General features: G+C 35.8%; 1 protein-coding gene across 2 annotated transcripts; it reads right to left on the minus strand.

Moving 5' to 3' along the window:
- Positions 1 to 6,218: 6,218 nt before the first annotated feature.
- On the minus strand, positions 6,219 to 12,428 carry cd164l2 (CD164 sialomucin-like 2). Of its 2 annotated transcripts, XM_067426038.1 has the most exons (7): positions 11,750 to 12,428; positions 11,525 to 11,643; positions 10,766 to 10,873; positions 7,575 to 7,652; positions 7,456 to 7,488; positions 7,049 to 7,189; positions 6,219 to 6,937 (listed from the first exon to the last, which is right to left on the minus strand). In XM_067426038.1, the coding sequence occupies exons 2-7, from the start codon at positions 11,598 to 11,600 to the stop codon at positions 6,891 to 6,893; spliced, it is 483 nt and encodes a 160-aa protein (XP_067282139.1). In that variant the 5' UTR covers positions 11,601 to 11,643; positions 11,750 to 12,428; the 3' UTR covers positions 6,219 to 6,890. The 2 variants fall into 2 exon arrangements, with proteins under 2 accessions (XP_067282139.1, XP_067282138.1); XM_067426037.1 differs by having other exon boundaries at positions 11,525 to 12,428.
- Between the last annotated feature and the right edge of the window lie 1,372 nt (positions 12,429 to 13,800).

The raw sequence follows: 13,800 nt of genomic DNA on the forward strand, positions 1-13,800 counted from the left end.
TGACTTCCAAGAGTTATTTTAGAATTAACAATCGCACAATTTGCATACCTAATACGGTTACTATTATTTTTTAAATAATGCATAACTTATGGGTTGTTGACACGACGTGACATTTAAAAATGAATTTAATGTCATCATTTAAAATGCAGTGAAGGGTTAAACATTTCTTTGTCTATGGACCAGTTGTTATAAAAATAAAAAAACTACTGTGTCTTTGATGGGCCTGTGTTTTTTTTAAAATCCATATATTTCTAAAAGCACAGGAACTTGATACATTTCATTACTGAAAACCATGTCCTCCAGTCTGACACCATATCCTGTTTTACATTGGGCAATTCCAGTTTAAGTTTAATTAATTGAAGGCCCTCATTCAAGCCCATGTGAAAAAGACGTAATAGTAGGCTAAATGTATTAAAAATGAATTATAGTATATTTGCAGTGCACTTAAAACATACCCATTTAATAGTAGCCTACATATTTTTCACCTGGGAGGTCATGTTACTGAAGTCAATGATGTGCACATGTTAAGTTTTTGTCTCAGAATTGTTCACATTTTTACCTTTTTTGGATCCACTATCCACACTAAGTGTTCATTTCTGTTGTCCTTTGGTGCGACACCTCTATGTTCTTAATTCTGTCACACAGGACACATTTCAGTAAAAGTTTTTTTTTTTAAAAACAGTGAAAGAATTGACAAAGTTTGTGACCCCTTATATTAGACTTAACACTTCATAACATGCATTTTATTCTTCTAAAGTGGTTTAACAAAAGCATTTTTTACTGCTTATTTTTCCACTTCCTCATCACTATATATATATAGGCCTATATGCACAAGATAGAATATAATTTTTAAGTCTTTGCATCTTATGCATTGTATTTAGATTTCAGATTTTATAACAATGTTTGTAATGTGATCTCCTTCCCCTTCAAGGCTGAGAAAGTGAATTCTGTGTTGTCTCTCTGAGGCCAGTGTGACCTGCATGAGTGGATCAAAGAAAATAATTACTCCTACTGTAATAAATAGTGCAAGAATCTCCTAAATTAGCATTTTTTATCTGTCTCAGAGGCCTGTACTTCCCTCTTTATGTATTCTTAAGATAGGCCTGCATGTTTTCCGGCTCTATGCTTAAATAGGCAGGAAAACCCGTCGCCCACACAGATGTAGAAACAAGCAGATAATACAGCTCACTTGTTGAGGAGGGGGGTGAGCCAGCAAATTAAATGTATTATATAATCTATTGTTAATCACAGTCTTGTCTTGTGCATTGAATCATGCTATCTTTGACCTGAGTGTGACCCAAGGGAGGAATGCGTTTAACCCCCAACTTTAACAGTCTAACTTGGGTCATGCATTGCATAAAAAAACCTCTTGCTTTCCAGTATAAATATAAAAACATTCTAAAATCAAAATTCATTTACTTAAGACTTCATTAAATTGGAGTGAGTTTATGCCTAAAATAAGAACAAACATCTGCCAGTGAAGACAGAAAACCTAAATCAAATGAGAAGCCATTTTTTTCTGTCTTCTTCGTTACTCCTTGAGGTTTATCAGGTTGATTTTCTTGGCATCATGCTTCATTAATGAGGGGAATGTCTCTGTTCTTCTGAGTGAAGGTCGTGTCTGCATGTTTTTCTTCTCTCCTTTGCAGCTGGAGCAGGTCTGTCCTGATCACTATGTTTGTTCCACAGTGTATTTACAGGGATTGTTTAGGCCTCTGCCTATGAGAGGAGAAGCAGAAACTGATTGCAAGATATTTGAACTATGTGACAAACAACAAAATACAACTCGGTACTTTAACTGCAGACCGGTTACTCTATGGCAAGACGTTTTGACTTTTAATCATTCTTAGGATATGAATTCTTGATAACAACGATTTTCACTAGTTAAAATGCCTATTTGTGTTCCTGGAGCACAAAACCAGTCATAAGTTGCACAGCTATATTTGTGGCAATAGCCAACCATACATTGTATAAATTATCGATTTTTCTTTTATGCCAAATCATTAGGATATTAACTAAAGCTCATGTTCCATAAAGATATTTAGTAAATTTCCTATACTGTAAATATATATTTAAAATGTATAATTGTTAGTAATTAATAATATGTGTTGCTAAGGACTTCATTTGAACAACTTTAAAGGCAATTTTCTCAATATTTCGATTTTTTTTGCTCCCTCAGATTCCAGATTTTCTTGTATCTCTGGCAAATATTGTCCTATATGTTAAGCTTTCAGAAAAAAAATACCCTTATGACTGGTTTTGTGGTCACAGTTTTAATAACAGGATTAAGATTTAAGTAATTATTTCACAACCGCTAAAAAATATGTTCTATAGCTCATTCTATAGGTTAAGAAGTAGGTCATCCGGGTACTTTTTATTCAGATATACGTACTGTTTTGTCATATAGGATGAATTCAGGGTGACTGGGACACTTCTAAAGCCATTATTTTATTATAGTTTAGCATAAGCATACATCACTATACAGGTAATAAACATAATCTATGTTGCACGTATGTCAGAATGTAATTTAGATGACATTAGTAATGGCAGAAATACATCAGCTCTGCTTTTGCACATGAATACCCGTGGTGATGTTGTAAATGAAGACATTGTCAGGTCGCTGGAAATAAAGTCATCAGTGATCAATGTGTAGTGCAGCGTCCTTTACTGTCCTTATTGTCTGATAAAGTGTACTGTACATATACTGATTTACAAGCAGAGAGCTGATTGATACTCACCCACAGTGAAAGCAAAACACAACAGAACAGAATATGCATTTTAAACCTTTGAAGAAATTGCCTGATAATTTTTATTTGCTTTTATTCACCGATTATATATTTTTGGTGCTCATAGTTTAATAAAGTACAAATATATTCTTTCTTTCTCTTGTTTATTAAAGAACAGACACAGATGTCCTGTGTCCTTGAATGTTATCTGAGTGTTGAATGTTCACCCATTGACCTCCATAGTAATGCTTTTTTTAAATTATTTTATTCTTATTTTTTTCTATATTATTATACTTCTAACCATATGCATTCAGCAGATGCTTTGATTCAAAGGAACTTGTAATCATAATTTGTTTTCTCATCATGTCTCGTCTGGATTACACTGCATCAGCACTATAATGTACTATTATTTATCATAAATGTATTCATTTTTCTGTTTTTTTTTATAACATTAGGCTCATACTGTGTCATGTCATTTATTTTGGCATGATTAAGTACTTTAGATGTTGAATCATTGCGAGGACAATAGTCAGAGAGAGTCATGTCTTCATCCGTCTAGACGAGCAACAGTTCTCACACCTCCACCCCCTCACAGACGGAGCAAAACAACACACATCTGCACAGCTCAAAGTGAAGGCATGCAGGTGAAAAACCCTTTTTATTTTCTTAAAAAGGAATAAATGAATAATAAATGGAGAAGGATAACAATCAAACTTAAATAATTGGGTGTAATGTTGAAATTAAATAAATTAAACAATTCAGAGTCTAGATCTGAGTATAATAATCTTGGTGAAGAGAACAAGAGGGCCTCTGTAGCAGAGAACAAGAAATACAGCAAAACTTACATCATCACAAATCTGTATTTATATGCCAGGTAAAAAAAAAAAAAGATCAAATAGATTTATCCATGATGTCATCATATTAATGAAACGGCTTGGTCGGTGACCGGTCAAATGCTACAGCTGCAAAGATAGACAAAAAATAGATAGACGGTCCTGACGCCTCCAGAACAAAGACAGCAAAGCAAGCACTTTAATGTACAGTCATGCTCAATCAGAATCTGCTAAATGTTATTCTGACAAAATTAGAGGGATCATACAAAAAAAGCATGTTACAAAAAAAAGGAAAAAATTGTACTGTCCTAAATAAGATATTTTACATTAAATATGGATGTTACAGGTTATCTTAAGAAAAACATTATTTTCTTTAACCAAACACTTAAACAAACACATTTATCCAGTTTTAATAAATTACAAATTTCATATTTAATAAAAAGTAACATTTAAAATCCAGCTGTTGTTCTCAGGCAACATTTTACCATCGTAGAAAACAAATATCACCAAACCATCATATCACGTTATCATCATTTCACTAATTTGCGTCCAGTTAATCACCCACAAAAAATATGAGTCACCTTCATTGGTAAGTAATGAAGTATTTTCAAAAACTTTATACTATATATCATCAAATGTTTTAGAGTAAATAACATAAAACTGTGTGTTGCCTGAAGGTGTACATGGATGGATGTTCATGCTATAACTGCACATCTTATGATCTGCACATTTTCTATAGCACTTAAAAAGGTATAAAACACAACGGTTGATGAGGGTGAGGATGATGATGAGTATCTCACTGTGATGAGGAAGATGAGGATCATAGTGACAATCCGGCAGGGAGAGAGTGAGGGTGAGGCCGAAGATGGAGATGAGGATGAAGATGGAAATATGCACTTTTCACTGGAGAAAATATGTGACCTGTGCACAAAAAAACAAACAAAATGGACGCCTTTGGGTCATGTGACCACTTTTTTGCATTTTGTTCTCCTTCCCTGAGATATGTTTGACCAAAACATTGTTTTAATTTTATTAAAAATAAACTAAATAGACTATTGAGGCAACACCGTACCATAGAGGATTATTAAAAAGGAAACATCTTTGATAATATGGTTAAGAGAATTAAGAAAATCATCACAGACATTGACTGTTTGGATGCAGAGAAAGTAAAAGAGAAGCTAATACGCATTTTAGGATTGAACATTAACAAAGAATAAACAAGCCTTTCCTTCCCAACAGGCCATGTGTGATTCCTGCAGCCTCTGATAGTGATGCTGATCCAGACAGATACCAGGGGTTCACTGCTGTCACAACTTTTATAAAATATCGGATTTGTTTTTTAGTCACATGGCCAAGGAAAGGATAAAAGATTGTAATGGATGCTCTAGCTCTTTTTGATTCTCCTCCTCCTTTCTACATGCATTCATCTATTCGTCTGCGTTTATTTCCATAGCAAAGGGTGGAGATAGATGAGAAATCTACAGTTTTATTATATCATCATGCTGATAAGGTTTCTGTATTCATTTGGCAATCCTGCAGCATGAATCACTGTAGGGAATCCACCCTTACAGTGTGTATGTGTGTGTGTGGTGAGGGTGTGAAATGTGTCTGTAAATCCAACACAAGAGAATAAAAGAAGAAACCAAATGTGAGGAACATGAAAACTTGACATTCAGACTGTAATGTGCACTGTAAATGTATAGTATGAATTTCCAGAATATACGTGTGTGTGTGTGTATATATATATATATATATATATATATATATATATATATATATATATATATATATATACATACTGCAAAAAAATTTTTTTTGTTGGTTTAACTTAAAAAAGTAACCTGGTTGCCTTTAAAAAAAAAAAAAATTATACAACGAAGGAAATTTGTTTAATAAATAGAAATATTATTGTATCTGAACCACATAAAACATTTGATAAATCATGAAAATAGCACAATTTTACTGTAGTTTCACTGCGTCATCAGAAATAAAACACACACAATTACCCAATATGCTTACATCTTTTAATAGTATTTTAATAAAGGGTGTCGAATCTCAAAAAAAGTTTATTGTATTAACTCAAAATTTTAATTTCAAAAATTTTAAGGTAACCAGGTTAATTTTTTCCAAATCATTTTTTACAGTGTATATATATATATACACACATATATGAATGAACATTTTTGGCATTACAGAAATAAATTATAAAAACTTTTTTTTGTGTGCTATACAAACAAGACCATAAAAACAAACAAGATGTTATTTATTGTAAGTGTTTTATTAATAATGCATCCTTCTGGCTCATTATCCTTTTGGTATTGGAGTCCGACGAGGAGCAGCTTAAAGGGATAGTTCTCCCAAAAATAAATCATTATGTCATTAGAATGCTGATAACCAAGCAGATCTCGGCACCCATTGACTACCATAGTGAGGAAAAAAATACTACAGTAGCCAATGGGGCCCAAGTTCGGCTTGGTTATCAGCACTCCTACAACTATTTTTCTTTTTGTTCAGCAGAAAAAAAAAAAAATGATACAGGTTTGGAACAACTTGAGAAAATTATGACAGAATTTTCATTTTTGTGTGAACTATCCCTTTAAGGCTTGCTCACAGTAAAATATTTTAAAAATAATTACAACTGATGTTCCTCTGAGGAGATTCAATCACTCTTAACACACCTCACACACCACAGGAAAATATGATAAAATATTCTGTAGCGCTATCAAGATAAACGAGACTTTACCTAGGATTGTCAGAAGCGGAGAATTGGGCCCCAAAACAGCCAAAATAACTTCAAAAAAAGTTTAGAAATTGCAGTCTACTGACATCTACAGGATTAATGTTGTATGACATCATCCAATTACTTTATTGCTTCATTATTCAGAAAGGATTTTTGTTATTCCTCAATGCTACACGAGTCAAGGTAACTACCTACAAAACATAACATTTAATAAAAGTGCATGCAATGAATCAAAATATGAATTAATCAACAATCTTTCAAATCAATAAAACAAACAGAAAACGGAGACAAACCAAAGAGATGTAAACACACACCGTAAGGGATCATAAACCTGCATTCAGATGTCAATAATCCTCTAATATATCTCTCATATCACGTCTATATTGTTTTCAGATTTCTCTCTTATATACACAAACACACACACACACACACAAAATATTGTTTTTGTCATTCAAGAACTGGTGATAATTTAACCAAAGCAATTAAAAGGCTATACCAGTTTAGGACCATTAAAAAGAGAAAACAATGTCTGTAGACTTCTCGCCAATGTAACATCTATTCCTTTGAATATCTGCTTCTCTTTATGTTTCGTTATTTTCTCTCCCATCCGTGACTCCTTTTCTCACTGAGGTTGATCGCTGTAAGAGAAGGTGTGTGTGTAAGATCATTCTGCATGGACATGCTCTAGCTGTTTCTATACATTGAAGGGCAGTAAAAATAGTTGGTTAATATAAATGAATATTGCTCACATAGTTTCATAGGTTGAGTCTTTCGTTTTGAGGAACCGCATGGCAAAGAAAGCCCCAGCTTGCAACACCAACACCAGGATGATTCCCCAATGAAGCTGGACAGGTCAAATGATGCTTGAGAGAACTCAGGGGTCGTGTTATCTGTGATTGTGAGTGTGAGTGTGAGTGTGAGAGAGAGAGAGAGAGAGAGAGAGAGAGAGAGAGAGAGAGAGAGAGAGAGAGAGAGAGAGAGAGAGAGAGAGAGAGAGAGAGAGAGAGAGAGAGAGAGAGAGAGAGAGAGAGAAGAGAGAGAGAGAGAGAGAGAGAGAGAGAGAGAGAGAGAGAGAGAGAGAGAGAGAGAGGTGTTTAAATGACAGATAATGACATAGACATGTAAGTATTTATTCAGAGAAAATGAAATGTCTTACCTTTGCCACCACCATCAGCGGACCCACCATCTGCTATAAGATACAAAACATACATATCAAACACACTCCGTTTATAAAACATCCATTTGCAAATGTACAAGTATACGTTTTTTGCTCACTTTGGCACATGCCGGTCTCGTTGTAGACAGAGCAGCCTCCAAAGTCTTCAGTGTCAGACATGCATCTTGTGTCATTTCCTGGAAATTAAATACATAATACCAAAGCCGCTTTATAGGATTAGTTCACTATAAAATGAAAATTAGCCCATGACTTACTCACCCTCAAGTCATTTTAGCTTCAAACTCAATGGACCCCGTCACTGCTATTATAAACTTCAGAAGCATTAGGATATTTATTAACATAACTCTGATTGTGTTCATCAGAAAAAAAGTCATGGCTTGAGGGCGAGTAAATCATGGGGTAATTTTTATATTTAAAGTGAACTAATCCTTTAAGGCAAACCTCCAAAGTTAGCAAAAATACAGCACACAGGGAAGGAGGCCAAAGCACTTCTCTTTTCTTAATGGATGTCAATGGAAGAGGCTTCACTACACTGAATAACCTTAATGATAATCTTATCATTAAAGAATCGACAGCTTGTTGGCTAATCTTCAACATGTTTGCCATTAAACCTTCATTTTGATTGATCTATTTTTAGTTTACACTGAAGAAATGCTGTTTTATAAGAGTCGCTGACTATTCTGTGACAGAGGACTCCATTTACAGCACTTCTCATCCATTGCTATGGTATCTGCAAACACGTCCGCAATGACGTCAAGGCTGTAATGTGATTGGTTATCAAGGCAAGCGTGATCAAATTTGGTGGTTACGCTTTATCTAATGGTAGAGTCCAAGTCCATGCATCCGAAATCACACACTTCCCTAGTAGGTGAAAAACAGTACGTGACAAAAGTAATATGTCCAAATTCACAGTACTCATAAAAGAGTAGGCAATAAGGGCCCGGATGACCTACTACTTCCGGTGAGATTCTGAAGTGTGCATAAGATGAACACTTTACTATCCCATGAGGCCACGGGAGAGGATTTGTGAATGGCGGTGAAGCGACGCAACTGATAGGTGACATGATTATGACAAGTTACAGTACGTCCAGATTACATTCATACTATATAGAACATACTTTTTTAGGGTTTGTGAAGTAATTACTTATTCAAAATGAGTACCTACTCGAGAGTATGCGACTTTAGACACAGCTCATCTCTGATAATAGCCACTTTTCCTTTGTTGGGCTTAACAATGTGCCAGGTTAACAATGTGCCGGCTGAGTTCAATAGCCTCGGACCTCAAGCCGTGAGGCCAAAATCAAGCCGTATTTCCACTGTTGGGCCAACAGCTCTGCAGCACTACCTTAAAACATGCCCTTAAAGGGATAGTTCACCTAAAAAAATCATTTACTCACTCTCAATTTGTTCCAAACTAATGAATTTATCTTCTGCTGAACACAAAAGAAGATCTTTTGAAGAATATGGGTAACCGGACAGTCGATGGGACCATTGTTTGGAACAACTTGTAGGGTGAGTAAATATTTAAAGTTGTAATTTTTGGGTGAACTATCCCTTTAAGATGCATAGAACACACAACTCCATCATTTCACCAGCATGGACGTAGAATAAAAACTAGACCGCAAAATGAACCACTATGAAAATTAAATAAAAATGAACTTCCAGTCACCTTCAGGTAGGAGGGTAAATTATGTGCCTATTTGCTTTATTGCGCATCTCTACACTTGATTCTGATTGGTCAAAGGCGGCATCTAGCGGTGTGGTAGCATTTTTTAAAATATTCCTTCAGGCTCTGAAATTGCACATGCGATATGTGACATTTTTTACAACAACTGTAAAATTGTGTCCGGTGTTTTTTAACTTGCATGTGCGAGGCTTCCGGTGTCAAATACATTTGTTATGTTGCTAGATATTGCAAACGTATATATTTGTTAAAATAGTATTTTAATTTATTATCATAATAATAAACACACTACACTTTAATCTAGCACTTTACACACATTATTCATCTAGTTTACATCTGCGTTACCTCACGTTATACCACGGTATGTGATTTCTTATATCAGATATTGTAACTTATTCTTAGCGGAAGCTTTAATATTATATTCAGGTAAGATTATAAAATAATTCAACTCTTTAGTTAGCTACCCAATATTTCATATTTCAATTTCCATGTATTTTGTATTTATATTTAGTAGTTATGTAAAAAGATAACGATAGCCTCAGCTCTGCGTCCTTTTTTTGTGATATTGTTATCAAAATTATACTACATTATCAATTACATATTTGTGTGCACCTACGTAACCATATTTTGGGGACAAATTTGCACCAGTTAAATCTGACAAAACTTCCTCTAATGCACGTCCTCACTGGTAAAAATAGTTTAGAATTGGAAATAAAGTAAAATATGCTTTTTTTGGAAAAATTAAGATGTGGCTTAATGTTATGTAACAACCTGTATATGAAGTGTATGAAATGTCCCCATTTAAAGGGATAGTTCACCCCAAAATGAAAATGGTCATCCTTTACTCACTCTCGTGTTGTCCTTAAACTGTATGAGTTTCTTTGTTCTGTTGAAGACAAAAGAAGATATTTTAAAGAATGCTGATAACCAGAAAGTTGATGGTGGCCCATAGTATTTTTTATCCCACTATGGAAATCAATGGGTCCTGTCAACTGTTTTATTACTACTAACATTCTTCAAAATATCATCCTTTGGGATCAACAGAACAAAGAAACCCAATACAGGTTTGGAACAACTCAAGAGGGAGTAAATGATGACAACATTTTTTATTTTTGGGTTAAACTACCCCTTTAAATGGGGACGTTCCGTAGACTTGAATTGTTTTTATACACGGGTGGCTGTGTTTGTGTAAAGCTGGGTGGGCATAGACAGCATGTACGCCTATAGTTGTATTTTAGAAATGAGTCTAAATGAGAGAGACAGAGACTGTGTTAGAGAATTGGTTGCCTTGGCAACAGAGCATGAATAGACTAAAAGATGCTGCTTCTTGTTGAACATCTCTTTCTCTCTTTCTGTCTCCCTCACACTTATTTCCAGGAGGGTGGATAATGGTGTTGAATTATTTACTGAGACTGATGTCTGTGTGGACGGCAGCTGTAACCGCCTGTGTTTGAATAATTCACCGGGTTGTTCCTGAGATCGCTCTCCGTGGCCAGGATCGCATGTCCGTCGGTGGGATCCTCTGTATTTGTGTGTGTGTGCATAAACAACAGACATTGCACAGGAGGATACATTTAAACTCATATTCTACATGTGTTCTTTTACCGTCATTACAGCTTTGCCAGACACATCGTGTCAGGTTGAGGGCCGGGTCGCCGCTGATGCAGCCATCACATGAGTCAAACTGAGAACAGTCCCTGGTGGTTGAATCATCTGTCGATCCAACAAGAGATAAAAGATGTAAGCTTATATTCTCCCCTGCTAACATAACACTTCATCCCTCAGTTTCACAGACGAGGCTTAAGCTAGTCTAAGACTAAAATGCATGATTGAACTGTGTTAACCGAAAGCGACTTGCACTGACTTAGGTTAAAATATGTCAGTGCCATTGTTTTTGTTGCACATCAGTAATGAAGAAGGCATGTTTATATAAGCTACTTAAATGCCCTTATTGAACCAAGGCCTAATCCTGTGAAACCAGGCCTATATATTTGAGAGGGAGAGTTAGAAATATTATAAATTAAATGAACCATGTTGTCAAAGAGAGGGGGATATGCCAATTTAAAATAATCTCTTAAATAATTAAGTCTCATTAAGCATCAAACACGCAACAGAACAAAAAAGGCTGGCTTAGTAACTCTGTACACTCAAAAACGTCTAACTTTTCTTGTTTATGAGGTAAAATCATAAAAAAATAATGATTAAAATAGAAAAGTTGCAATTGGATATCATGGCTGAGATACATCAGAGCAAGATAATTCAACGATCAAAAGAAGGGAAAATATTTAAGTGATTCTTCAGCACATATATATATATATATATATATATGTATATATATATACACACACAAACTTCTACACTTACCTGATTCTTGTGAATTGGTTATAATAACCTGCGTTAGAAGTACAGTCCCACAGAGTGCAGCCAACACACACCTCATCCTCAAACAAATCGACAGTAATTCCACCTATAATAAACACAAACTGTGCCCAATGCACAAACTAACTTAAATGATCAATTAAGTGAATAAAAGTGTATGAGTGAAGCTCTTTAGCTCTGAATCAGTCTAGCTTTCCTAGTCAGACTTACTCCGCTGACCAACACTGAGCTCTATAAAGCAGCTAAAGGCTGACACAAGCACTGGACGCCAACAAGTTTAAAGACCTGATGAACTGAGAAACACACCAATAACTTTCCCTCATATTAGAAAGCCTAAAACTAAAAACTTAAAAACAGGAGTCCTAAACGCACGTGCCTGTCAAGCTAACATCCAGTCCTAAATGTCTGTGTCCTCCAGATGAAAGGTCGATGCGAACTGTGAGGAGCATGTGGCTATGTGTGTGTGTGTGTCACTGTTGACGTCATGTACTTTGATTCAGCGAGACTGGAAGGTGTGTAATGTGAGACAGGTAACATGGCAACCAAATGGCAAGTGACCAAGTCTTGATATCCACACCACTGAAGATATTCACAAGCAGACTGCAGAAATTTGTCACACCTCATCCCAACAGATACAGGTCCATACTGGTTCTTTCCACCTTCTTTCTGTTTGTCCATCTCTCTGGTGGCCCAGGAAAGGTTCTCGGATACACTCGTAAGGCTTTGTGGACGCTTATATTCATGCATTTAATATAACACACAAACACAGACCAAATGGGAAAAGAAAAACACACAAATGACGGCTGGAAACTTCACAATATTTAAATGTTTTTACACTCTTATGTGGGTTGCTTCAACCTGTGTTTGGGTCAAATATGAACAAACTCAACCTTTGGGTTTAGAAACTGAATTAGGCCTAAATACATTAAAACAACGGCTGGGTTTGTCCATATGAGTTTGAAGCAACCCAGCATGTTTTATACATTCCAAAATGGGCCAAATATATATCATGTCAATCAAAAGCAGGTGGAAAAACATGTCCAAATTTTCATGTTCATGTGTGAAGAAAATGTTCTTCGGGCAAGTTATCAAAACATTTGACCCTATGAGACATCCGTAGTTCAAGCCAGGTCTGCTGTCTTTCACTACACCAAACATTGGATAAAAGCGTCAGCTAAATGCATAAATGTAAATGTATATGTAGCCCGACTCCCGTCCAATAATCACAAAGAGCTCTTTGTTTTGTGACGCTCTTAAATGTGACGTTACAGATCGCTGAAGCGCCTCAGGTCAAGCGGCAGTGCAAGTCTTTTCTTTTCTTTCTGCTATACTACAAGTTATAGCATGAAAAAAAACATGCATGAACATCCAAAGGTATGTTTAAACATACACTACAACTTATCTTCAAACACGTCAATCAATGTCACAACCTCAGGAAATTTATCCAATGTTCACAGGTAATTATTTAACTATAAAAGCTAAAAAAAGCTTATTTACTGTTATGTAGGCTATGTTTTAATACATTTGTCATGAAGACAACCTATGGAAGTGTATTTCCGCCACTGAATAAACAATGAAAAAGGTATTTTTATGTACCTTATTTTAAAGTGTTAGCAATTTTTTTGCTGTATGTAGGACAGGGTCAGAGCAAGAGAGACTTTGGCATATTGTTATGAAACATGTTCCCTTTCCTCTATCCCTAAAGTCCTCTGCATCCTCATTTTTAATTGTAGCCGAATTAAGTCCCAACTTCATGAACTGAGCAGAGGAGGTAATGATATAATGTATGTGTAGGTCATGCTTACGTAGGAGGAAGTAGTCACCACTATCACTGCCACATCATTTTACACATCTGGGACTGTTGCAAATCAGGTCAGTGTGTTTTTACAATAAATTCAGTGCCTACCCAACGCTCAATTAAAACCTACTGAGAATCATAACCCGCACCATAACTCTGTAAACTCTTTTGTAATGTCTCACGACATACAGACAGATCAAGAGTTAGAGCCAAGCTGTGTGAATAGAGAGAGAGAGAGTGGGCGTCCTCCTCTAGGGACGACTAGGTGCAGAGAGATAAAGCCGCGCATGCGCTCTGCAGATATTAGGTAACTGGGAGAAATTCCGCAGTCCACCCCCCACCGCGCACACACACACACACACACAGACTTCCCGCCGAAAAGGAGTACAAGGAGATACAACGCTAGAATAATAAATACTGTCTGTGCTCTTATTTCCACAAGTCATTTGAGAATGATTCTCTC

The sequence above is a fragment of the Pseudorasbora parva genome, chromosome 19, assembly GCF_024679245.1.
Source record: "Pseudorasbora parva isolate DD20220531a chromosome 19, ASM2467924v1, whole genome shotgun sequence".
Lineage (NCBI taxonomy): Eukaryota > Metazoa > Chordata > Actinopteri > Cypriniformes > Gobionidae > Pseudorasbora > Pseudorasbora parva.